General features: G+C 50.0%; 1 protein-coding gene across 1 annotated transcript; it reads left to right on the top strand.

Moving 5' to 3' along the window:
• The first annotated feature begins 5,796 nt into the window (after window positions 1–5,796).
• Window positions 5,797–25,134, top strand: LOC123349575 (C-factor-like). Its single transcript, XM_044987753.1, has 6 exons — window positions 5,797–6,016; window positions 10,327–10,378; window positions 12,526–12,713; window positions 13,591–13,752; window positions 18,288–18,410; window positions 24,684–25,134. The coding sequence occupies exons 1-6, from the start codon at window positions 5,870–5,872 to the stop codon at window positions 24,795–24,797; spliced, it is 786 nt and encodes a 261-aa protein (XP_044843688.1). The 5' UTR covers window positions 5,797–5,869; the 3' UTR covers window positions 24,798–25,134.
• Window positions 25,135–26,415: the final 1,281 nt, after the last annotated feature.

Genomic DNA, 26,415 nt, shown 5'->3' with positions numbered 1-26,415 from the left:
GTTACGGGTGTGAGTGTGGAGTGAAATATTCCTTTGAAGGTTGTGAGAGGCTGAAGAGGGAGGAAGAGAGAGACAGGAATGGGTTAACTCGACACTCAAGCTAGGTCCAGCAGAGATAAGACGCTGACTCCAGCCCAAGACCACAGCACACAACTGACTCTCGGCTGCCTGCCAAGACAGACGGGGGCCTGGATTCCAAACCTGACCAGCTGTGAGAAAGGAGGCTTCAGCTGAACCAACCTGCAGGGGCTGCAAAAACAAGGGAGACAGGGAAGGCCAACAAGGGGGAAAACAACAGTTTTGGCATCCCAAACAACAGTTTTCGCATCCCTGAAGCCAGTGTGTTTTGGAAAAGCTGAGGAAGCCACGGAAGGCTGGTTTGGACTGGTACAAAGAGCATGGGGGACAGAGTCCCTGAACGAGACATCCCCAAGAGACTCCAGGACTTAAAACCCTCCCGGGAGCTAAAGCAACTCGGAGATCAACAGCAGACCCTGGACGACCTGTGCACAGGACAGAATTCCCATCCACCTCTTCCCCCCATTCTTCATATTATGTTACAGCCAAGCTTGGCCAGCCCCGGGTAGTGCATGTGTGAATATGAAAGTGGGTTAGGGCTTGGGGCACTAACGCTTTCTTCCTTCCTCTGAGTGACGTGGGGAACCCCCAGCACTCTCCACTGTTATTTTATTATTTTATTAATAAATTAGAATTGGAAAAGGTACAGAGAAGGGCAACAAAAATTATAAGAGCTTCCATATGAGGAGAGATTAAAAAGACTGGAACTGGTCATCTTAGAAAAGAGCCAACTACGGTGGGAGATGATGGAGGACTATAAAATCATGAGTGGCATGGAGACATGACTAGGGAAGTGTTATCTACCCCTTCATGTAAAACCAGAACCAGGTGTTAGGGGGCTTATTCCTTCACCCTCTCACTTCCCTGGTCCTTCTTGCAGGAACAGAGAGCAACAATACCCGAAGTCCGAAGGTGCAAACAATTAGATGTTTATTGGGGTGAACGTCCAGCAAGCATGATTCCAGTTTCCTTCCTCTGACACCAGAGTGTTGACTATGTCCCTGTTCCCATTCCTTGTTCCCATTCCCCCCCTTACTTCCTGATTGACTGCAGACTATATAGTAACACTTGAGTTCTGCTTAGCTATGCCTTAATCAATCATTTTACTGAAATTTAACTAACCAATCCTAACATATTGTAACATGATTATCTAACCACCACCTGATCCCACCACCTTGATTGGTTTACACCCAACAAAATTAATTATACAGCAGACAGAAACAATCACAGAACCAGACAGATTATACAGACAAACAATAGGGAAGTGAAGACTACAGTGAGAACAATACAGAAATGAGGGTTTCACATCCCAGCTATTGATAAGTGAGTTCTTGCCAGACAGGATGCTATCAAACTAAGTTTCCTTTTACATCTCCTAGGCTCTTCCCTTTCTCTGGAGGTGACAGGAATATCAGGGCAGGATTGTATTCCTAACAGCCCAATAGCACCTTATTTCAATGTGACTAGTTTGGAATGTGAGGATGTGACCATACTCTTCCCAGCTTATGGCTGGCCTCTGCTGCTTAGCCAAAGGCTTAGACTAAAAACAGGGCCTCAGACTGTCACAGTGAGAAAAGGCCCTTACACAGACAGACAGTGATTATGAATCTTTCTTTTATACCCCTATAACTAGCTTAGTGATAAGAATACTCCTACATTCTTAAAGTATAGGCCTTTGCAGACAGGCCTGACTATCTATAGCCTAACACCAGGGGTCACCCAATGAAATTAATAGGCAGCAGGTTTAAAACAAACAAGAGGAAGTACTTTGTGCATTGCACAGTCACCCTGTAGAACTCATTGCCAGGGGATGCTGTGAAGGCCAAAAGTATAACTGGATTTAAAAAAGGAATTAGATAAATTCATGGAGGATTGGTCCATCAATGGCTATTAGTCAAGATGGTCAGGGATGCAACCCCATGTTCTGGGTGTCCCTAAACCTCTGACTGCCAGAAGCTGGGACTGGATGACAAGATCAATTGCCCTGTTCTGTTCATTCCCTCTGAAGCATCTGGCAGTGGTCACTGTTGAAAGACAGGACACTGGGCTAGATGGACCATTGGTCTGACCCAGTATGGCCATTCTTATGTTCACTGTGCAACCCATTAAGGTCTCCCGCAAGGAACACACTGGTGCTTAATACTGAGCAGGAAAGGCCACAACATATGTTGCGCGCAAATCAAATGTGCAATTGCTCACTGGCACAAGCCTTTTAACCTTCACAAAGCAGAGCAAAGAGGGCAGCTTTCTATCTGCTGTGGAACCCCTGGGGTGGATTCTGACCTATGCCAGATTTAAACTGGTGACATATCTCCAAAGTTAAAGGAGTTGCTCCTAATTTACACCAGCATAAATAAGAGCAGAATCAGATCCCCATCTCTTTGAGCTTCATGACTTTTACATATTTCAATCACAATTATCGATGGGCCAAACCACAGCCATGACCTGTACTCTGGGGCACTCAGAATGGATCTGGCTTCTCTAGCTAACACTACCCTAGGACAAGTTTCAGAGTAGCAGCCGTGTTAGTCTGTATGTTAAGTTCTCCTCACACCTTTTGTGGGTCATCTCAGGCCTGGTCTACACTACGGGTTTATACCAAATTTAGCAGCGTTAAACCGAATTAACCCTGCACCTGTCCACACAACAAAGCCCTTTATATCGATATAAAGGGCTCTTAATATCGATATCTATACTCCTCCCCGACAAGGGGAGTAGCGCGCAAATCGGTATTGCCATTTCGGAATAGGGTTAGTGTGGCCGCAATTAGATGGTATTGGCCTCCGGGGAGCTATCCCACAGTGCACCATTGTGACCACTCTGGACAGCAATCTGGAGTCGGATGCACTGGCCAGGTAGACAGGAAAAGCCCTGCAAACTTTTGAATTTCATTTCCTGTTTTCCCAGCGTGGCGCACTGATCAGCATGGACTGTACGGGAGATACTGGATCTGATCGCTTTATGGGGAGACAAATCTATTCTATCAGAACTCCGTTCAAGAAGTCGAAATGCCAAAGCATTTGAAAAAATCTCCAGACAGAGGCCACAGCAGGGACTCAGCACAATGCTGTGTGACAAGCGTAACGGAAAGCCAAAGAATCAAATGGAGGCTCATGGAGGGAGGGAGGGGGGAATTGAGGACTCCAGCTATCCCACAGTCCCCGCAGTCTCCGAAAAGCATTTTCATTCTTGGCTGAGCTCCCAATGCCTGAAGGGTCAAAAGCATTGTCCCAGGTGGTTCAGGGTATATGTCGTCAATTTACCCCCCTCCCCCCGCCCCGTGAAAGAAAAGGGAAACAAATAGTTTCTCGCCTTTTTTCAATGTCACCGTATGTCTACTGCATGCTGCTGGTAGACGCGGTGCTGCGGCGCTGAACAGCCGCATCCCCTCCCCTTCCTTTCCTGATGGTAGACGGTACAAAAGGCTTGGAAACCATCCTCATCATCCCATGAGTGCTCCTGGCTGGCCTCGGTGAGGTCGGCCGGGGGCGCCTGGGCAACAATGGGAATGACTCCTGGTCATTCCCAGCAGATGGTGCAAAAGGATTGAAAACCATCCTCCTCATAGCAACTAGGAGCTGTGTGCCTCATCCCCCCCCATTTCATGTCTAATGAAGATTCTGTACTGCCTGGACTCTCATAGCAGCGAGAGGCTGCCTCCCCCTCATTTTATCTCACTAAAAAGTCAGTGTTTCTTATTCCTGCATTCTTTATTACTTCATCACACAAGTGGGGGGACACTGCCACGGTAGCCCAGGAGGGTTGGGGGAGGAGAGAAGCAATGGGTGGGGTTGTTGCAGGGGCACCCCCTAGAATGGCATGCAGCTCATCATTTCTGCAGGATCTCTGGGGCTCTGACATGGAATGGCTGTGCTCTCTGGTTCTCTAGTAGACTTGCCCCATATTCTAGGCAGGACTGACTCTATTTTTAGACAAAACATAAAGAAGGGACTGACCTGGGGAGTCATTCCCATTTTTGTCCATGCGCCCCCGGCTGACCTCAGCGAGGCCAGCCAGGAGCACCCATGACAGCAGCAGATGGTACAAAAGGACTGATAACCGTCATCGCCAATTTCCAATTGCAGACAGTACAAAAGGATTTATAACCATCATCGCCAATTTCCAATTGCAGACAGTACAAAAGGATTGATAACCGTCATCGCCAATTTCCAATTGCAGACAGTGATATAGGGCTGGTAACCGTCTCTGCTACCTTGCAAAGGCAAATGAATGCTGCTGTGTAGCACTGCAGTACCGCGTCTGTCAGCAGCATCCAGTACACATACGGTGACAGTGACAAAAGGCTAAACAGGCTCCATGGTTGCCGTGCTATGGCATCTGCCAGGTCAATCCAGGGAAAAAGGGCGCGAAATGATTGTCTGCCGTTGCTTTCACGGAGGAAGGATTGAGTGATGACATTTACCCAGAATCACCCGCAACACTGTTTTGGCCCCACCATGCATTCGGATCTCAACCCAGAATTCCAGTGGGCGGGGGAGACTGCGGGAACTATGGGATAGCTATGGGATAGCTACCCACAGTGAAATGCTCCGGAAATCAATGCTAGCCTCGGTACATGGATGCACACCGCCAAATTAATGTGCTTAGTGTGGCCGTGTGCATGCGACTTTATACAATCTGTTTTTAAAAAACGGTTTCTGTAAAATTGGAATAATCCCGTAGTGTAGACATACCCTCAATTATCACTTCAAAGGTTTTTTCTCCTGCTGACTATAGCTCATCTCAATTGATTGGACTCTTCCAGTTGGTATGCATACTTCCACCTTTTCATGTTCTCTATATGTATAAATATCCCCTGTCTGTGTGTTCCATTCTATGCATCCGAAGAAGTGAGCTGTAGCCCACGAAAGCTTATGCTGAAATAAATTTGTTAGTCTCTAAGGTGCCACAAGTACTCCTGTTCTTTTTACCCTAGGACAGTTTTTTGCACTGACTCTCCTTTCCAGTTCTCTGATTATTGTTTTGTTTAACAAACTTTGCTCCATTTCCCCTCCTACCCTTTCTAGATCTGTGCAAGTCCGCTGAGCTACTTAGCACACTGGATCTGCAGTTTCAGGCAACCTATGCTGATGTACTCAACTGAACATACAGCTAAAGCAAGAGAGAACCCCACAAAGAAGTTAGTGATGAAAGAAAAGGCTTTGAGGTATCCTAAGACCTTAAGAATGATAAGAAAAATAACAGGGATTTTCTGTCCCAATGACTTGCAGCTGTTCAGACAGAGAACTCGTGTTTCACCCTCATGTCCACCAACTCAGCTCTTGTTTATTCCGGATATTCATCAATGGAGTCATTTTCTCAAACATTACCAGCTTTTCAAACAAATATACGCCTCCAATGAAACTAACAAAAAAGGTAGGCGGGGACTCAACTGAGGGCAGGTCTACACTAAGAATGGGGGTCGAACTAGGGTACGCAAATTCAGCTACGTGAATAGCGTAGCTGAATTCGAACTACCCTAGTTCGAACTACGTACCCGTCCAGACGCCGCGGAACCGAACTCCGCGGCTCCAAGGTCGACTCTGCTAACTCCAGCTGCCGAGGTGGAGTACCGGAGTTCGAACTAGCGCTTCCGGAGTTCGAACTGTCGCGTCTAGATCAGACGCGATAGTTCGAACTCCGGAAAGTCGAACTCACCGCGTCGACCCGCGCGGTAAGTGTAGACTAGCCCTGAGTGAAATCAGATCAGGGGAAATGACACAGCCCATATTTAACTGAACTTCCAAAGAGAAGGAGACAGAGAGAGACTAGAGGCAGCTGCAAAAAGACCATGGCAGGGTTTCATGTCCGTAGTGTCCTGGTGACTGGATCCAATCGGGGAATTGGCCTGGAGCTGATCAAGCGTTTTATTGGGAAACTGAACCCACCAGAAGTGATCTTTGCCACCTGCCGGGACCCAGAGGGAGTGCGAGCGCAGGTGAGAAGCAGCCTTTTTTGCTTTGCTGAACTTTGTTTTAGAAAATGTTCCCCCAAAGGGCATGGAATAAAAGCAGGTTTAGATGGCAGATCCCATTAGGACTGAGTGAGTCTGTAACATGGTTTCCCAGCTGTATGTTCCCCTCCACCCCTGAAACCTCCTGCCCTCTTAAAACAGGGAACCTTGCAAGTTTCAGTAGGAGACCTGATTTGGACTGACCCCAGTTTTACCCAACCCTAACAATACTGGGCCAGATTCTCCACTGCTCTGCGCCTTATGCAGAGTGGGTGTGAGGTGCTGCCATTCTGTTAGCTCCCCCCCAACACACACACAGACATTCTGTCTGCCTCTGCCCCGAGATCACCCCCAGTCATTGCTGCTCAGACATTGCTCCTCCACTCCCCTGGACACTTATGCAACTCTACTGCTGCACCTTAACTATACACAGCTCTAGTGCATGTTGCATCACTCACTTGTCCCCATTATCATTATCTAGCCACAGCTAGAATGTCACAGATATGTTACCCTGTAATGATGGCAGGGAGCCTGGCACATTGCCCAATCAGATACCAGATTTGTTACAGATCCATAGGCCTGTTATGCCAGGGGTCCAAGGCAGACCTGGCTAATGTTCAGGCTCGGTGTGGGGAAGGATGCTGCTATTCAAGAAATGCTCAGACATCTGAATCCAAAAAAGTGCATGATTTCTGCCCAACCACCTCACCTTCTCTGAGACCCCAGCCCTCCTTCCCCAACATGGCTGGGACCACCCATTAACCCTTGCTGTTGCTGTGGGGGAAGTGAGATTTGCCTGGTGTCCCATAATCCTTCCTGTAGTGGGAGCTCTCCCTGTGATGCTTCTTCCTCTCTGGCTCCTTGCACTATAGACATTTGGGCTCGGGCTGCAACTTGAGCTCTGGGACCCTCCCACCTCGCAGGGTCCTACAGTCCAGGCTCCAGTCCAAGTATGAACATCTACACCAGAATTAAGCAGCCTGTTGGAATGGGCCAGCCAGAGGTGTTTAATTGCAGTGTAGACAAACCCTGCGAGGGTAATAAACTAAGTTCCCTCTAAGCTGGCCACAGCCCCAGAGCTGCCCCAGCAGAGAGAGGCACCTCTCCCCTGTGCCCGGAGCTGCCGCAGCGGAGAGAGCTGCGGGGAGTCCTCTCTCCCCGATGCAGCCCCAGGGCAGCCTGCACCCCAAATCCCTCATCCCTAGCCCCACCCCACTGCCCTCACCCTTGCACCCCAACCCTCTGCCTGAGCCCTGCCACCACCGCAAGCCCCTCATCCAGTGGTGTGCTGGAGCCAGTTCGCACTGGTTTGCAAAAACCAGTTGTTAAATTTAGAAGCTGGTGTAGAACCGGTTATTAAAGGGGCCGGCGGGTGGGCAAACTCCGGTCCGTGGGCCACATCCGGCCCACAGGACCCTCCTGTCCTGCCCGCCTGAGCTCCCAGCTGGGGAGGCTCCCCCAGTCCTTCCCCCACTTCCCTTCCCCCTCACAGAGCGCACACCGCGCCACCAGCACCAGCGCTCTGGGCAGCTATGCAGCTCCTGCTGCTTTGAGCAGCATGGTAAGGGGGCCGGGCCGGGGCTGGGAGGAGGGGTTGGATAAGGGGCAGAGAGCAGTTGGAAGGGGTGGAGGGGGGGCAGTCAGGGGATGGGGATGGGGGTGTTGGGTAGGCGTGGGAGTTCCAGGGGTCTTTCGGGGTGGTGGTGGATGAGGTTGGGGCAGTCAGGGGACAGGGTGCGGGGCAAGTTGGGTAGGGGGTGGGTTCCGGCGGCTATTTAAAGGGCCGGGGCGGTAGAAGCAGGGGAGCCCTTTAAATAGCCCCCAGAGCCCTGGGCTGCTGCTGCTACCCTGGGGTGGGGGGGCATTTACCTTACAGGGTGGGCTGGGGCTGGCTCTGACTCCCTCAACCATGCCCCTTCCACCCTAGGCCCCGCACCTCCCAGGGGCCAGAGCTGGCCCCAGTGTACCGGTAAGTCACTGGACTTACTTTCACCCCTGGTCTCGAGAGGGGTTGGTCAGGGGACAAGGAGCGGGGAGGGGGGGTTGATGGGTTGCAGGTTCTGAGGGGGGGCAGTTGGGGGCAGGACGTGGGTTGGGTTGGGGTCGGATGTGGGGAAGACAGGCAGGTCTGGTTTGTACTCACCGTGCGGTTCCCTACCAGGTCTGCGGTGGCACTTCGGCAGCGGGGGGGGGGGGGGTCACTCGTTCCAAGTGAAGGACCCGCCGCCAAAATGCCAACGAAAACCTGGAGCAAGTGAAGACCACCCCTGCCACCGAAGTGTCGCCAAGGACCCAGTAGGGAACCAGTTATTAGGATTTTGGGAGCTCATCAGTGTCCTCATCCCCGGCCCCACCCCAGATCCCACACATGCAGCCGGAGCCCGCACCCCACACAAGTGCCCCAACCCTCTACCTCAGCCCTGAGCCCCCTCCTGCACTCCGAACCCCTTGGTCCCACCCCTGCCACACATCACCTCCATATTGGTGCACATCAAATTCATTCCGCACATGGACATAAAAAATTAGAGGGAATATTGGTACTAAATGGCTACTGCTCTCCAGCAACTGTCTTCAGGGAGGTTTCCAGTGACCCCGCCTGTTACGGCCCCAAACGGCCCGAAGTACTCTGCAAGGACGAGACCGACTCCACACTGAGAGTAACTGGTTGTTTAATGAAGGTTACCGTGACACACCCGCAACGGGGACTCCGCTCGTTGCTGTCACTAAAGCGGGGAACCCAGCACCCTGCAACTTGAGCCTGGTTCGAAGTCCAAGGACCGGTATAAACCGGGCTCCTATTTATCACACTAACAGCAAAGCAGCACAGACATAACAAAGCAAGGCTATCTACTCTCTAGAGCTGCTTCCCATGGCCCACCGCCAGGGACTTTTCACATAGCGGTCTCAGCCGGTTATGCTTGGCTAAAGCTGGGGCATTGTGACCTATAATAACCGGAGCTGAGAAAGCGGACTCAGGGAAATGCCTAGCTAATCCGTAACAATTTCTTCCGCAGCTCCCTGCTCTCCTACAATGCCTCTCCGAATCTGCCCATGGATTGTTGTCATGGAGGGGCAGGCCAGAAGCCAATATCCAGAGTTGGGTGAAATATGGATATTTTGGTTTGCTGGCAATTCCAAAAAAGCAGACAAACAAAAATATTGTTATGGGTCAAATTAAAAACATTTTATACAAAAATGTTAGAAATTTGAAAAAAAACCTATTTCAGGTCAAATAAAATGTTTACTTCGATCTGAAACAAAATGTTCTGATTCTGAGCAGTTTTAAATGGTTTGGAAGGTTTTTAAAAAAATAAAATTACAGGAAATTTCCAAACAAAAGTGTTTCGAACCAAAATATTGAAACATTTTGATTTTTTTTCAGGTTTCTCTAGAAATCACTGCAAATTCGCAAGTTCTTTTGGTGTTATCAAATCTGCAACTTTTGCTCAAAGGAGTTTTGGCCAAAAATTTTCACCCAGCTGTACTGATATCCCCAACCAGTCCCCCAACCCCCATATGACACCAATGGGGCAAAAAGGGTCTCTGCGCTGCTACTTTATCACTACCTGGTGCTAAAAGATGCACATTTACTACTTCACAGCAGCCCGTAGATAGGAGATCTGGGAGGTTCCTTAGCTGTTTCTCAGGTGTCTCCACAGAGCAATTACTAAAACATGAGCTGATCCCCAGTACCTGCTCCTGGGGGCTCTGGAATAAGAGAAAAATCTGTCAACAGGAGTGAATGATGGGTATGGGGGAGCAGGTGAGTGATGGCTGGGGCAGAGTTGGGAGAATGGGGGAAAGAGGAGAACTGATGGAGAGAGGCTGAGGGGATGGGGAAAGAAGAAGAACCAGGAGTCAGGTTAGAAGAGAGGATGGATGGGGTATGAGGAGTGATGGACAGAAAAAGGGAGTGAACAACATGCAAGGTGTGTGGAAAGGAAAAGCCAGCTGAAGGACAGAATGGATGGGGAACAACATGGGGTAAAGGCCCTAAATGGGAAAAGCTGGGACTTCATATGCACCCACTCTGATTTTTTGGTTCCACGATCACCCACACTGTTCCCATGGTCTTTACTCAGAGCAGTGTCCTGGCGCTCCCAGGCATTACTAACTGCCAGCCACAGTGTCAGCTTCTGCTCTCTGTTAAGATCACATACCCTCATTGAAATGAACGGGATTGCATGTGGGTGACAGCAGAATCTGTGCCATAGGGCTGTGGGTGTTCTCGGTGCCAGGGCTCTGTCTGATAGGGTGATACACATAATGCTTTTTTTTTTTTTTTTTGCTTCCAGGAACTAAAAAATTTGGCTTCCAAGCACCCAAATGTTGTGATTCTGCAGCTAGGTACGTCCTCAGTGCATCTCTCCTGCCAACCAGCACGCTGCAGACACTGCAAGGCCAGCTCTCCATTAGCTGCTTTCTGATTCACAGTCTCTGCTCTATGTTCTCTATGACCCTTTCCACATCCATTCTTTTCCAGCTTCCTAGCACCTGACTAGATCATAATCACTAGTACAGCTAAACAGACCACAACTTGTTAGTGCACTGCCGGTGTCAGTGGATCGTAGTTCCTCATCGCTGAACAATGCATAAAGCGCAGTTACAGAGGCTGCCTGCCTCGTCTGGTATCTGTGCCAAACACTGCACCTGGTTCTGCTCCCTTTAAATCAAAGAGGTGTTCTGTCGCTGAGTCCAGCACAGGAACAGGACTGGATCATGCTCACCTTTGTGAGAACTGCAGTGAGAGAAGATGACAAACTAAATCTCAGCCAAGCCTAGCATCTGCGAGAACAGTCTAGATTGACAATATTACAGTAGAATATGCCTGAATATTCCTTATACAACATGCCCTAAGGTGGGGTGAGGCTGTCATAGCAACAGAACTTATCTACTAATACATGACCATACAATATAAGTTGTTGAATGAGGTTACATATTATGGAATCATTCTGCAGAGATTAGGTGATTATAGTTTCCAGACCCATTCCAGTCTTAGTACAGTTTTTCCCCCTCCCTTCTAACTTTCTCAAAAATAAATCTCCCTTAGCCTGAAAATTCACCAGATTATTCTCCAGACAGAAGTGGTTTGTTGTGTTTTGTTTTTAGTCTGTTGTTCACCCTCACATGCATGCAGATTCTTCTTTATCAGAGGGGTAGCCGTATTAGTCTGGATCTGTAAAAGTAGCAAAGAGTCTTGTGGTACCTTATAGACTAACAGACATTTTGGAGCATGCTCCAAAACGTCTGTTAGTCTATAAGGTGCCACAAGACTCTTTGCTGATTCTTCTTTAGATTGTGACCCTGGTTTTAACAAATTCAGGTGAGAAAATGTCTTTGGTTTACATTGGTCTGAATTTCAAAGAGGCCATTTATAGTTTCTGAGAGCCTGATTATGAAAGGAGCTGAGCACATGCATCTATCAATGATTTCAACCAGACTTCTCAGCACCTCTGAAAACCAGGCCCAATGGTGTCTCAAGACAGGCACCCAAAATTAGTGGACACTTTTGGCCAAGATCACAAAGGAAGTCTATGGCAGAGTTGGGATCCCGATCACCTGGTTCCTAACCCAGTGTTTTAATCATAGGACATAAACTCTAAGCTCTTAAATCCATATTTAAGCACCTGAATAGACATGAACTACTGGCTTTCAGTGGTTGATCAGGCTACTAATATTCAGGTGCCAAAATACGGCTGTAGAAGCCTAACTTTAGCCATTCAAGTTTGACCATTTATTGCATAAAACTGAAACACAAAAACACTTGGAAGTTCCCAGCTAAGGTTGTCCATGATTAACATTAATTAACTTGGAATAAATCTGTAAATTAGCATAAAGCTAGTTCTGATAAAACAGCTTTAAATTGGCCCAAAGAGTCATTAGACACCGTTTTCACCTCTCTACTGCACAAATCACCATTGCATCTTCAAGTTATGTAGTACAATGTTAATGAGGGTAGGTGCAGCCATGAAAGTAGTCATTCCAAATTTTCCCCTTCCTTTCCAGAAGATCCTTCCTTAGCTTGCATCCAAACCCATACTTCTAAGTGTTAAGTGGCATTATGTGAGTCTAATTTTGCACTTACAATCTACTCAATAAACTCTTATTGCACTGAAGTCTCCAGTTCATTAACCTAGAGATGTTGCCAGGTCTGGACTAACTTGTTCTCAATTTAAAATGCCTAGAAATACTTTATGAACTTTTCACCTGAAACAGGAAATCCCTGACTGGATTTGTACTCCCTGCCCTGACCTCGGGAATGGAGCACACATTCTAACAGTGATGTGGTTAAAATTGGGCTGCAGGTTGTGAGCGATCCATCAGAGTTAGGAGTGAGCCAGGCCTCTGCTCAACATTTTAACTGAATTCTCTGTCAGTTGTCTCTAGAGATGGGCTTTTAACCAGGCTACCATAACTGTGGCTGTATTTATTTCATATAGTATCAGGAATGGAACCAAACCATGCTCATAACCAGTCCTGTATTCTCTGTCCAGAAGCTACAGACTCAGCGAGCATCAAGAGCGCTGCAAAGAAAGCTGAGGCCCATCTGGGAGGAACTGGCCTAAATTTGCTGATAAATAATGCTGGCATTATGCCACCAAGCACACTTGAGTCAGCCACTCCTGAAGATATGTTAAGCGTCTATAACACAAACGTTGTTGGGCCACTGTTAGTGACCCAGGTAAGAGTCCAAAATGTCATTTTGAAATGAAAAATTAAAATGTTTCAATTTTTTTCAGAAACATTGCATTTTTTTTCCAGAAAGAACAATTCTGTGAAATTGCCGTGAATTTGTGAAATATTGTGATGTCACTGAATTTGCATTTTTCACTGAAAACAAGTTTTGGTCAAAAACTTTTGCTCAGCTCTGCTTTCAGGTGCCAAACCAGACCTGCTCTGAGACCTGGGGAATCTCAGGATTCCAACCTGGGGAGGTAACGGCATGAGGTGTAACACCTGATGGGGGGCACTCAGAGACCAGAGAAGGGGTCAAAGGTGCAGCTGCCCTGGTAACAACTGACATGCTCCATTCACTTTAATGGGGTGACACAGGCCTAACAAAAGAAAATTTAGTGCACCCACTTTTTATGCCATTGGTGATCCAGACATTGCAAGCCTCATCTAGATGCTTATTATTAATCAATTAGTATTATTATTACTTATACAGCATTGTAATTGGACCCAGCATTTTACAGCTGGCAACATGCAGAGCAGAATAGAATGCAGCTCTCATCCTAAAGAGTTTATAGTATGAAGACACAAACAGATTCAGGACAGACAGTGCCATTTTAGGGACATTCTAGGTGGTAGACGAAACAGAGCAGGTGGTGGCCGAGGAGCGGCTTGAAGGCGGAGATGCTCAAGGATAGTTAATTAGGAAGCTGTTCCTAGCAAAAGAGGTGCCGTGAAGGCAGGTGGGAAATGGGGAGTGGGAAGAGGAAGCAAAGGGGGGAGCCGGTTGGGGGAGCACAGGAAGTAGGACTCAGGTGCAGGCAGATTTAGGTATGAGAAGCAGGTACGTTTTTTATCAAGGACAAAGTGACCCAGTGTCTCCCCAGGCGTTCCTGCCCTTGCTGAAGAAGGCTGCCCAGGGAAGCAACCAGAAAGGGATGAGCTGCAGCAAGGCGGCCATTGTCAACATCTCCACTGTTCTGGGATCCATTGAGAAAACTCCTGAAACGTTCTCCTTCGTGCCAGTAGTCTCCTACCGCTGCAGCAAGGTATGTCTCCCTCAGGCTAACCAGTCATGGGATAGTCACTGAATCTCATATTTCTCAGCCTGAAGATAATGAGTGAAGGTAATGACCATTCTGAAATAGTTACACCCACGATGCCCCCAAATGTAGTGTATTTAACCCCCAATAGGAAAGGTGGGTCTTTGCCCACCTCTTGTGACTGGTCCATATAACGGAATAACCTTCCCTGCAACACCCAGTGAGAGAAGAGGCAGAGGGGGACAAAGAACTCCTAAACCTTCTCCCTCTCCAGTCCCGGGACAGAGGCATGAAGAACCCCAGGCCCTGCAGCTGGAGCAGTGGTCAGATGGGGAGCAGAACTGATGTCAGGCTTGGGGGGCAGAATTAATTGCTTTACAGATGATAGACCCCCACACACTTTTTTCAGACTGCTATAAGCACTGACTGTGAGTGCATAGTTATCGATTTCACTCTGGGATGGGATGTAAAGTATTGCCCCCTTTTCCTTGGTGGCATAACAGGGACCATCCTCAGGCAGATATAATCCACCAGGGCCGGCTTTAGGAAGTGCGGGGCCCAATTCGAACAGTTTTGATGGGGCCCCGGCAGGTATGACTTAAAAAAACAAAACAAAAAAAACCCACACCACATGTAAAAAACCACGTAGGGCTTGTACTCACCGGGTGGTGCTCCGAGTCTTCGGCGTCCTTCACTCACTCCAGGTCTTCAGCGGCACTGAAGGACCCGCCGCCGAAGACCCGGAGCGAGTGAAGGACCCGCCACCGAAGTGCCTCTGAAGACCCGGAGCAGGGCCGGCTCCAGGCATCAGCTGAGCAAGCTGGTGCTTGGGGCAGCAGATTCTAGGGGGCGGCAGTCCACCCAATCTTAGGGCGGCACTGACGCTTTTTTTTTTGTTTGTTTGCTGCTCTGGCCACCCTGTAGGGGGCAGAGGAGGGGCACGCCTTGCAGCAAATTTGGCAGGGCAGCCCGCGTCCTTCCCTCCCCACCTACCGGAGCAGCTCGGAGCCCTCCCGGCAGGCGGCGCAGAGGTCGGGGCCGCGGGGTGAGCGCCCCGCTGAAGCCCTGGCTGCCCCCTTCTCTCTCTCCCCCCTCGCTCCCTCCCCTTCCCCCATTAGACCGGGCGCGCACTCTGCAGCACAGGGAGTCCCCTGGCTCCGGCCGCCCTGTAGGGTTTTTTTCTTTTGTTCCCCCTGCTTTGCTGGCCACGCCGTTCCCCCACCCCGCTTTGCCACTCCAGCCGTGCCACAGGTTGTTTTTTTTTCACCTGCTTTGCCGCTCCAGCCGTGCAGGGTTTTTTTGTTTTTCCCCCACCCTGCTTTACCACTCCGGCTGTGATGCAGGTTTTTTTTTTCTTCCCTGCTTTGCCATTCCAGCTGCGCCGTTTTTTTTGTCCCCCCCCCCCCCCCCCCCGCTTTGCTGCTCTGGCTGTGCCGTGTTTTCTTTCTTTTTTTTTCTTCACCTGATTTGCCGCTCCAGCGCCCTGTTCCCCCCCCCCCCGCCCCGTTTACCACTCCAGCCGCACCGTGGATTTATGTTTGGTTTTTTTTCCCCTGCTTTGCCACCCCGGCTGCGCTGCAGTTTCCCCCCCACCAGCTTTGCTGTTCCAGCCATGCCGTTTTTTTGTCCCCACCACCCTGCTTTGCCGCTCTGGCCCCGCTGTAGTTTGGGGTTTTTTTCCCCTGCTTTGCCGCTCCAGCGGCCCCTCCCCCGCTCTTTTTTTTTTTTGCTTGGGGCGGCAAAAAAGCTAAAGCCGGCCCTGTAATCCACCATACTGGCCAGACTCCTTCTGAACCAAGATGGTTGTGGAGCTACAAAGCTGTTGGAACCTTCATACTCTCCCTGGGAAGTTTGCTGCCTCACAAGTTCCACCACACTTGGCTCCAACGCTGCTAAGTCTCTTGATCTTACAATCTCCTATTGCCTCCACTCCACAGCTCGTAAATGCCCATGTGCATTGAGCTCTCAATAGGGATGTTCTCACCACGCGTCCAGTGGTCATCTTGATGGAATTTCTTCCTGCATGTGCACGCTGCTTCTCTCTCCTACAGCCCAAGCTTTGTTTTAAGACCAATATTTTTCAGCCACCTTATTGCTCACCTGAAGGGTCCTAAGGTGCTGAGCAAATCCTGCAAATGATTACTCCTGGGGGAATTCTGCACCAAAAAATAAAAAGTCTATGCCAAACGTTTAAAAATTCTGAGCAAAACATTTTACAATTATGGAAAATTCTACATTTTATTTGTCAAAATAAATCAATATAATCATTCCAGTTTCAATTATTGTTGTAATTTATTTCAAAATACTGTCAACAAGTATGTCAACAATATAGACAACAGCAATAAAGATTCCCCAGGAGTAGAGAGTTAAAGAAACCCCTATGACAACCCAGTTCCAGTTGAGGGGTGATGGAGGAGGCTGTGTGGGGCCCCCAAAGCCCAGACACTTGCACTCACTTCCTCCCAGAGCCCAGCTGTGGGGAACCCCCTCAGATCAGACACCCCCATCCTGCTAGAGCCGGGTTGTGGGGCATCCCCTGCCCCAGACACCAGCACTCCCAAAGCCTTTACTCCCTCCAGCTTTTTTACTGGCCTGCCAGGGGATGTGGTGTGGTGCCACCCTGACCTTCCTTGCCCTTCTCTAGAGCTGGCTGGATCTCCCAGGACCTCTCCTGTCCTTGGGACGATGAGTATCAAGCAGAGCATGCAGCCTCCAGCCCAGCCAGGCTGGGCGCTCCAGCTCCTCTCACTGTGAGCTGGACTCTGCTGCAGAGTCCAGCGGCCCCTAGTGGCGGCCAGCAGCTCTGCAGCCCCAATTTTGTGAGGGAAACAGGGAATTCTGCGAAATTCCGCACCAATTCCCCCAGGAGTAAAATGATGAGCATAAGGTTCACGCAGAAGCTCAGGCGCCTGACTTAGGCACCCGGACATCCCAACACAAGTGCCTGCAGATGGCTGGAGTGTACAGCATTGTGAGATCCTTCAAGGGTCATCTTAACTGATAAACAGGATCTGGTATTTCCACTGCTATGCTGAACATGGCTAGAATCCCATTCCTCCAAGCTCCCATGGCCACTGTGACCTCTCTCTCCCTGCTCTGACCCACCTCCCATCGAAGTGTAAGTGGGGGAATGGTCCTGCTATTATGGGGAACTTTCCTGGCTATACACTACACCAGGGGTTCTCAGACTTTTGTACTGGTGTGACCCCTTTCACATACCAAGTCTCTGAGTGTGATCCCCCCTTCTACATTAAAAACACTTTTTAAATATATTTAATACCATTATAAATGCTGGCGGCAAAGCAGGGTTTGGGGTGGAGGCTGACAGCTCACGACCTCCCATGTAATAATCTGGTGACCCCTTGAGGGGTCCCAACCCCCAGTTTGAGAACCCCTTCTACTCTCATCTGTGGCAGAGTCCTTGTAACCCTGACAAGACTGGGCCCAGGATTCCTGGGACTCGACCCCCAACCTGGTTGTCGTACTTAGAACAGGGCTTGGGTGTTCCCCACTCCGGGGTACTCTTTCTGCTCTGGACGCTTCCCTGACCAACTGATCATCGCATATAGTTCAAAGCAAACATGATTTATTAAACAGCAAGTCATTAAAAATAAGGAGAAACTGGGAAAGGAAAAGCCATCACCCCGCTGTGTGGCACAAGGGAACCCCAAACAGCTGTGGCTGGAATGTAAGGGAAGTGCACAGTCTGTTCCTCACACGTCCCAGGCCCCTGCCCAGGCCCTGGCTGTGCTGCAGGGATGCTGCGGGTCAGACACTCACTCTGGCGATGGCCATATGCCTTCAAGTTCTAGGTGGCAGGGCCCTTCCCCCCAGCGTTGTCCTCCCATGGGGGTTATGATCCCCCTCCCAGTGAGCCTGCAATGCCTCTTGACTGGTGGGGTCTCCCTGTGCTGGACCCTATGCCCAGGAACCCCCTCACTCTGCCCTGCACCTGGCTCCAGATGCTCCAGCCCCAGGTCGAGCTCCAGCTCCACTCTGCCTCCGGCACAGCTCTGACTCCAGCTCTCCTTAGCTTGGCCCCGCTCAGGCCCAGCAGCTCCAGCTCACACAGAGGATGGGACCTCCTGCCTCGTGACTCCCTCATTGGCCTGGCTGACCTGTCAATCAGGTTGACCTGGAGCGCTGGCCTCAGTCAGTCAGTCTCAGGATCCTGATTTCTCTTCCCCTTTCTTTTGGTACTGGGAGATGGCCAACCACAAATCCCCACTGAGTGTCAGTAAAGGACCAACAGTTCCCTTACAGAAGGCTCCTTCGTCCTTCCTCTCTTCTTCCCTCTGCTGCGTTTCCTTTGCCCCAGGATCTTCTTCCCCGTGCCACTGCAGCACTTCTCCCCTCCCACAGTCCTGGTTGAATCTCTCAGTTTCTGGCTATTCAGGCAGTGAATGTTGATCATTCCCAGATGCAGCGTCCCCCATGTGTGAATGAGCCGGGGTTGGTGGGTTGTGCCTGGGGGGTGCTGTGGCTCTGTGCCTGGGGAGTGCTGTGGTTCTGCCTCAGCTCACCATATGCTTCGCCTCCAGGCGGCGCTGAACATGCTCACAAAGTGCCAGTCGATGGGATACAAGCAAGACGGGATCCTGTGCACTGCACTGCACCCGGGCTGGGTGAAAACCGAGCTGGGAAACTTTCAACCTAATGTGCAGGTAACTATGACTCCCAGCAGAGAAATTGTCTGGGGCAAGGTGAGGATGCACCAACATTTCCTTTTACTCAGGGATCCTTCTGCTGCCTCTGCTGTGATATGTGTGTTGGCAGGGAAAACAAACAGATACTTAATACAGCCATAATTAAATCATTTGCTCAGGAGAAAAATGGAACATTCACAGAGGATCCACCAGCCTTCAGGCCACATCATTCATGAAATAAAATTGAAGGACTTTCAGCAAAAACAGGCTTATGATGCTATACAGCAGGGTGTGGAGAAAGCCTTCTGCAGCACACACTACTGAGCCTCATCTACCCCAATGATACTTAGGAAATACAGGACCAGCGTATCTCCACCAGAGCTAAGCAACAGCATGAGGGCCAGTGTATCCCAGCTGCTGGTGTTTCTATGGCTGTAGTATGTAGGCCTGCTCTTGACGGGGTTAGACAACAGGAAGCTAAAAGGGCCAATTCCCAGTGCACGCTGGTGCACTCACCTTTGTTAGCACTGGGGAAGCTGAACTGGTCCTAGTGCAATGGTGTATGTCCCAAAACGGGTTTGTGTAGATGCAGCCTTTGAGTCATCCTCAGTCTTGAAATCGGTGTTTTCCAATGACATACCCATTCCATTTCTATGTAAGTCCAGAGCTCCACCCTGTCTGTCCAGACATTGGGATTTGGACAATGTTAACGATGGTGTCAAAGGGTGGCTGGCTCTTTAAGGGGAGTTAGGCTCAGCCTCACCTGTGGCAGATCAGTTACCCCCCAGCTGAGACTGATCAGCTAGGGACCAGGTGATTAGAAAAGCCAAGAGGGTCAGTTGGGGTAGAGAGCTGCCAGAAGCATGGAGACTGGTGGGAAGCCCCCAGGTCAAGGTAAATCACTGCTGGAAGCAGGGTATGACATGGGGCGGCTCTAGGAATTTCGCCGCCCCAAACACAGCGGCACGCCGCAGGGGGCGCTCTGCCGGTCGCCAGTCCCGCGGCTCCGGTGGACCTCCTGCAGATGTGCCTGCGAAGGGTCCGCTGGTCCCGCGGCTCCGGTGGACCTCCTGCAGGCATGCCTGCGGATACTCCACCGGAGCCGTGGGACCAGCGGACCCTCCGCAGGCACGCCTGGTATTTCCACTGCTATGCTGAACATGGCTAGAATCCCATTCCTCCAAGCTCCCATGGCCACTGTGACCTCTCTCTCCCTGCTCTGACCCACCTCCCATCGAAGTGTAAGTGGGGGAATGGTCCCGCTATTATGGGGAACTTTCCTGGCTATACACTACACCAGGGGTTCTCAGACTTTTGTACTGGTGTGACCCCTTTCATATACCAAGTCTCTGAGTGTGATCCCCCCTTCTACATTAAAAACACTTTTTTAATATATTTAATACCATTATAAATGCTGGCGGCAAAGCAGGGTTTGGGGTGGAGGCTGACAGCTCACGACCTCCCATGTAATAATCTGGTGACCCCTTGAGGGGTCCCAACCCCCAGTTTGAGAACCCCTTCTACTCTCATCTGTGGCAGAGTCCTTGTAACCCTGACAAGACTGGGCCCAGGATTCCTGGGACTCGACCCCCAACCTGGTTGTCGTACTTAGGACAGGGCTTGGGTGTTCCCCACTCCGGGGTACTCTTTCTGCGGCATGCCGCCCCAAGCACGCGCTTGGGGCGCTGGGGTCTGGAGCTGGCCCTGGGTATGACTGTCTGGCAAGTGGCCTGTTGAATGGAAAACTTTAGGAGTTAGACAGGCCCCTACAGAAGACTCCAGGCTAGGAGGAAGGGACACTTGATTGAGCTGCACTAGTTTTATAGGGAAAAGAAGATTCTTTAGGCCAGGAATTCTCAGACCCCTTCAGGCAAATGGGATCCAAACCGGTTTCAGATGGTCACAACCACCTTCCTTGCTAGAATCATAGAATATCAGGGTTGGAAGGAACCTCAGGAGGTCATCTAGTCCAACCCCCTGCTCAAAGCAGGACCAATCCCCAACTAAATCATCCCAGCCAGGGCTTTGTCAAGCCTGACCTTAAAAACCTCTAAGAATGGAGATTCCACCACCTCCCTAGGTAACCCATTCCAGCACTTCACTACCCTCCTAGTGAAAAAGTTTTTCCCTAATATCCAACCTAAACCTCCTCCACTGCAACTTGAGACCATTATTCCTTGTTCTGTCATCTGGTACCACTGAGAACAGTCTAGATCCATCCTCTCTGGAACCCCCTTTCAGGTAGTTGAAAGCAGCTATCAAATCCCCCCTCATTCTTCTCTTCTGCAGACTAAACAATCCCAGTTCCTTCAGCCTCTCCTCATAAGTCATGTGCTCTAGCCCCCTAATCATTTTTGTTACCCTCCACTGGACTCTTTCCAATTTTTCCACATTATTCTTGTAGTGTGGGGCCCAAAACTGGACACAGTGCTCCAGATGAGGCCTCACCAATGCTGAATAGAGGGGAATGATCACGTCCCTCAATCTGCTGGCAATGCCCCTACTTATACAGCCCAAAATGCTGTTAGCCTTCTTGGCAACAAGGGCAAACTGTTGACTCATCTCCAGCTTTTCGTCCACTGTAACCCCTAGGTCCTTTTCTGCAGAACTGCTGCCTAGCCGCTTAGTCCCTAGTCTGTAGCAGTGTATGGGATTCTTCCATCCTAAGTGCAGGACTCTGCACTTGTCCTTGTTGAACCTCATCAGGTTTCTTTTGGCTCAATCCTCTAATTTGTCTAGGTCCCTATCCCTACCCTATCCCTACCCTACTTATCCCATCCCTACCCTCCAGCATATCTACCACTCCTCCCAGTTTAGTGTCATCTGCAAACTTGCTGAGGGTGCAGTCCACGCCATCCTCCAGATCATTAATAAAGATATTGAACAAAACCGGCCCCAGGATTGACCCTTGGGGCACTCTGCTTGATAGCGACTGCCAACTAGATATGGAGCCATTGATCACTACCCATTGAGCCCAATGATCTAGCCAGCTTTCTATCCACCTTAAAGTCCATTCATCCAGCCCATACTTCTTTAACTTGCCGGCAAGAATACTGTGGGAGACCCTACCAAAAGCTTTGCTAAAGTCAAGGAATAACACATCCGCTGCTTTTCCCTCATCCACAGAGCCAGTTATCTCCTCATAGAAGGCAATTAGGTTAGTCAGGCATGAATTGCCCTTGGTGAATCCATGCTGACTGTTCTGATCACTTTCCTCTCCTCTAAGTGAATCAGAATTGATTCCTTGAGGACTTGCTCAATGATTTTTCCAGGGACTGAGGTGAGGCTGACTGTCCTGTAGTTCCCCGGATCCTCCTCCTTCCCTTTTTTAAAGATGGGCACTACAGTAGCCTTTTTCCAGTCATCCGGGACCTCCCCCGATCGCCATGAGTTTTCAAAGATAATGGCCAATGGCTCTGCAATCACATCTGCCAACTCCTTTAACACCCTCAGATGCAGTGCATCCAGCCCCATGGACTTTTGCTCGTCCAGCTTTTCTAAATAGTCCTGAACCGCTTCTTTCTCCACAGAGGGCTGGTCACCTCCTCCCCATGCTGTGCTGCCCAGTGCAGCAGTCTGGGAGCTGACCTTGTTTGTGAAGACAGAGGCAAAAAAAGCATTGAGTACATTAGCTTTTTCCACATCCTCTGTCACTAGTTTGCCTCCCTCATTCAGTAAAGGGCCCACACTTTCCTTGACTTTCTTCTTGTTGCTAACATACCTGAAGAAACCCTTCTTGTTACTCTTAACATCTCTTGCTAGCTGCAACTCCAAGTTTGATTTGGCCTTCCTGATTTCACTCCTACATGCCTGAGCAATATTTTTATACTCCTCGCTGGTCATTTGTCTAATCTTCCACTTCTTGTAAGCTTATTTTTTGTGTTTAAGATCAGCAAGGATTTCACTGTTAAGTCAAGCTGGTCTCCTGCTGTATTTACTATTCTTTCTACACATCGGGATGGTTTGTTCCTGCAACCTCAATAAGGATTCTTTAAAATACAGCCAGCTTCCCTCGACTCCTTTCCCCGTCATGTTATTCTCCCAGGGGACCTTGCCCATCAGTTCCCTGAGGGAGTCGAAGTCTGCTTTTCTGAAGTCCAGGGTCTCTGTTCTACTGCTCTCCTTTCTTCCTTGTGTCAGGATCCTGAACTTGGCAATCTCATGGTCACTGCCTCCCAGGTTCCCATCCACTTTTGCTTCCCCTACTAATTCTTCCCTGTTTGTGAGCAGCAGGTCAAGAAAAGCTCTGCCCCTAGTTGGTTCCTCCAGAATTTGGACCAGGAAATTGTCCTCTACACTTGCCAAAAACTTCCTGGATTGTCTGTGCACCGCTGTATTGCTCTCCCAGCAGATATCGGGGTGGTTGAAGTCCCCCATGAGAACCAGGGCCTGTGATCTAGTAACTTCAGTTAGTTGCCAGAAGAAAGCCTCGTCCACCTCATCCCCCTGGTCTGGTGGTCTATAGCAGACTCCCACCATGACATTACCCTTGTTGCTCACACTTCTAAACTTAATCCAGAGACTCTCAGGTTTTTCTGCAGTTTCATACTGGAGCTCTGAGCAGTCATACTGCTCTCTTACATACAATGCAACTCTCCCACCTTTTCTGCCCTGCCTGTCCTTCCTAAACAATTTATATCCATCCATGACAGTGCTCCAGTCATGTGAGTTATCCCACCAAGTCTCTGTTATTCCAGTCACATCATAATTCCTTGACTGTGCCAGGACTTTCAGTTATCCCTGCTTGTTTCCCAGTCATCTTGCATTTGCATATAGGCACTTAAGATAACTTGCTGATTGTCCTGCTTTCTCAGTCTGAGACAGGAGTCCTCCCCTCTTGCGCTCTCCTGCTCGTGCTTCCTCCTGGTATCCCACTTCCCCACTTACCTCAGGGCTTTGGTCTCCTTCCCTGGTGAACCTCCTTTAAAGCCCTCCTCACTAGGTTAGCCAGCCTGCTTGCAAAGATGCTCTTCCCTCTCTTCGTTAGGTGGAGCCCGTCTCTGCCTAGAACTCTCTCTTCTTGGAACACCATCCCATGGTCAAAGAATCCAAAGACTTCTCTCTGACACCACCTGCATAGCCATTCGTTGTCTTCCACAATTCAATGATCTCTACCTGGGCCTTTTCCTTCCACAGGGAGGATAGACGAGAACACCACTTGCACCTCAAACTCCTTTATCCTTCTTCCCAGAGCCACATAGTCTACAGTGATCCGCTCAAGGTCATTCTTGGCAGTATCATTGGTGCGCACGTGGAGAAGCAGGAAGGGGTAGCGATCCAAGGGCTTGATGAGTCTCAGCAATCTCTCCGTCACATCATGAATCCTAGCTCCAAGCAAGCAGCACACTTCTCGGTTTTCCAGTTGGGACAGCAGATAGATGACTCAGTCCCCCTTAGCAGGGAGTCCCCGACCACTACCACTTTGGAGTGGTGGTCGTGGAACCCCCATCCTTAGGACAGTGCATCTCATGCCTTCCAATCAGTGGAGTCTCCTTCTGCTCCCTTCCCTCAGATGTATCATCTAGTCCACTCTCCGCATTAGTACCTGTGGAGAGAACATGAAAATGATTACTCACCTGTATCTGCATTGCTGGTACATGGATGCTCCTCTTTCTTCTTCTGGAAGTCACGTGCTGCCAATTTTCTTCACCATCCTTCTGTCCCCGCTGAGCAACCTGCTCTGATTTTTGAGAATGTTGTGCCCGTAGAAGCATATTCTGACATCTGTCCAGGAAATCTTCATTTTCTTTTAAGCAACGCAGGGTTGATACTTGTTTCTCCAGACCTTGAACCTTCTCTTCCAATATGAGGACCAGCTTGCACTTTGTACAGACAGAGTTGCTTCTGTCCTGGGGAAGAAAGACAAACGTGGCACATCCTGTGCAGGTCACAACAGCTGATTGCTCACCATCCATATTACCTTCCTTCTAAGCGCTTCCGCAGCTGTTGCAGTAACTACTCACGGAGAAGCCTGCAAGATGAAAGTCTCAGTGGGCTGTCCCCAGGCGAACTCCCTCTGTTAGCCTCTCCACTGTTTGCCGCTCACCTGGTTCGCAACTGGCTGCCTTTTTATAGCAATCAGACCCACCTGGAATAAAGCACTCCCAATTCACACTTTTCAAACAATCAATGGCCAGATAGAAATCCAGGGTATCTGGCCATCTTTCTGTTGGAACACGGAGGGTCACCATATGGAAGAGGTTGAGAACCCCCAGCCAACCCTGGATACTTAGTGCTTGGAGAGGAAAGTGCAGCTGTATTCCATCTCACGCTCTGGTGTGAATGTTGCAGGCAGACCTGACGGTGGACGAGAGCGTGAGTGGGCTCATGAAGGTGATTTGTGACCTCTCTGAGAAACACCATGGTATCCTGGTGAGCTGGGAAGGAAATACCCTGCCCTGGTGAGAACCCTGCATGGAGGTGTGAAAGAATCAAGCGGCAGCATCTGCTGAGCACTCTGGCACCTTTCTGTGCATCTGTCATGAATATGGATGAATAAAAATCACTCCCTTGTGTTGAGTCTCTCCTCAGTGGTGCTGTGGGGCAGGATACAGCAATGGGACACAAACCAAGGAACAGAATTACTTTAAAAGAGCAAATTCTTCACTTAGCGCCAGCAGTGCAGAGGGCCCCACCTCAGCAGGGCCGGCTTTAGGAAGTGCGGGGCCCAATTCGAACATTTTCGGTGGGGCCCCGGCAGGGATGACTAAAAAAAAAAAGTTAAAAAAAGCCTTTCATTTCTTAGCAACCGGTTCCCTATGAAAAGTTCTGATTTAAGGGATGTGCCACAGTATGTATTTTTTGTACCGATAGGGTTACCATACATCCGTATTTTCCCGGGAGGGAAAATCGCCAGATGGCGATTTAAGAACCAAAAAGCCTGACATGTCCAGGAAAATACAAATGTATGTTAACCCGACCTAAAGTTCTTTTTTTAAAAGATGGGCCTGAACTAGAAATAAGCTCCGTTTCACATGTGTGGGTCCCCACCAATCCCTGGGGGTGTGCTAGGGTGACCAGATGTCCCGATTTTATAGGGAGAGTCCCAATTTTGGGGTCTTTTTCTTATATAGGAGCCTATTACCCTCCACCCCCGTCCCAATTTTTCACACTTGCTATCTGGTCACCCTAGGGTGTGCACATGTGTGGGTCCCAGCTGCTCCCTGCCCCCCTCATTGAAGCAGGTGTGCAGGGTTACTGCCCTGGGAACTACAGGGCACCAGTGGACATGGGGCTGGCTGGAGGCAGGGCAGGGGGTGCGGGGCTGGCTGAAGACAGGGGGCTATGGGGTGGCTGGCTTCAGACAGGGCCACAGGGGGGTGCGGCAGGGTGGGCTGGAGACAGGGCAGGGGGGTGAGGCAGGGGCTGGCTGTGGGCAGGGGGTGCGGGGCTGGCTGGAGATGGGCTGGCTGCAGGCAGGGGGTGCAGGGCTGGCTGCAGACAGGGGCTGGCTGCGGGAAGGGGGTGTGGGGCTGGTGTGGGCAGGGGGTGCGGGTACAGGGGGCACAGGCCACTCTGTGCTGTAAGTGCCCCCTCCTTCTCCCTCCCCCACTGGGGTAGCAGCAGCAGCCTGGCGCTCAGGGGCTATTTAAAGGCCCGGGGCTCCCCTGCTTCTACTGCCCTGGTCCTTTAAATAGCCACAGGAGCCCTGGGGAAGCGGCTGGGCTCCGGGAACTATTTAAAGCAGCGGTCCCCAACCTTTTTGGCACCAGGGACCGGTTTCCTAGAAAAAAAAATTTCCGTGGACCTGTGGGATGGTTTTGGGACGATTCAAGCGCATTACATGTATTTTTGTACTTTTATTTCTATTATTATTGTAATATATAATGAAATAATTATACAACTGACCATAATGCAGAATTAGTGGGAGCCCTGCCCCCTATCTGACCCCCACCCACTTCCTGCCCCCCCGACTGCCCCCCTCAGAATCCCTGACCCATCCTGCTCCTTGTCCCCTCACCATCCCCCAGAGACCCCCACCACCCTGGGACCCCACCCCTGCTCCCTGTCCCCTGACTGCCCC

This window comes from Mauremys mutica, chromosome 14 (assembly GCF_020497125.1).
Source record: "Mauremys mutica isolate MM-2020 ecotype Southern chromosome 14, ASM2049712v1, whole genome shotgun sequence".
Classification (NCBI taxonomy): domain Eukaryota; kingdom Metazoa; phylum Chordata; order Testudines; family Geoemydidae; genus Mauremys; species Mauremys mutica.
This window is presented reverse-complemented; position numbering and strand designations above follow the sequence as displayed.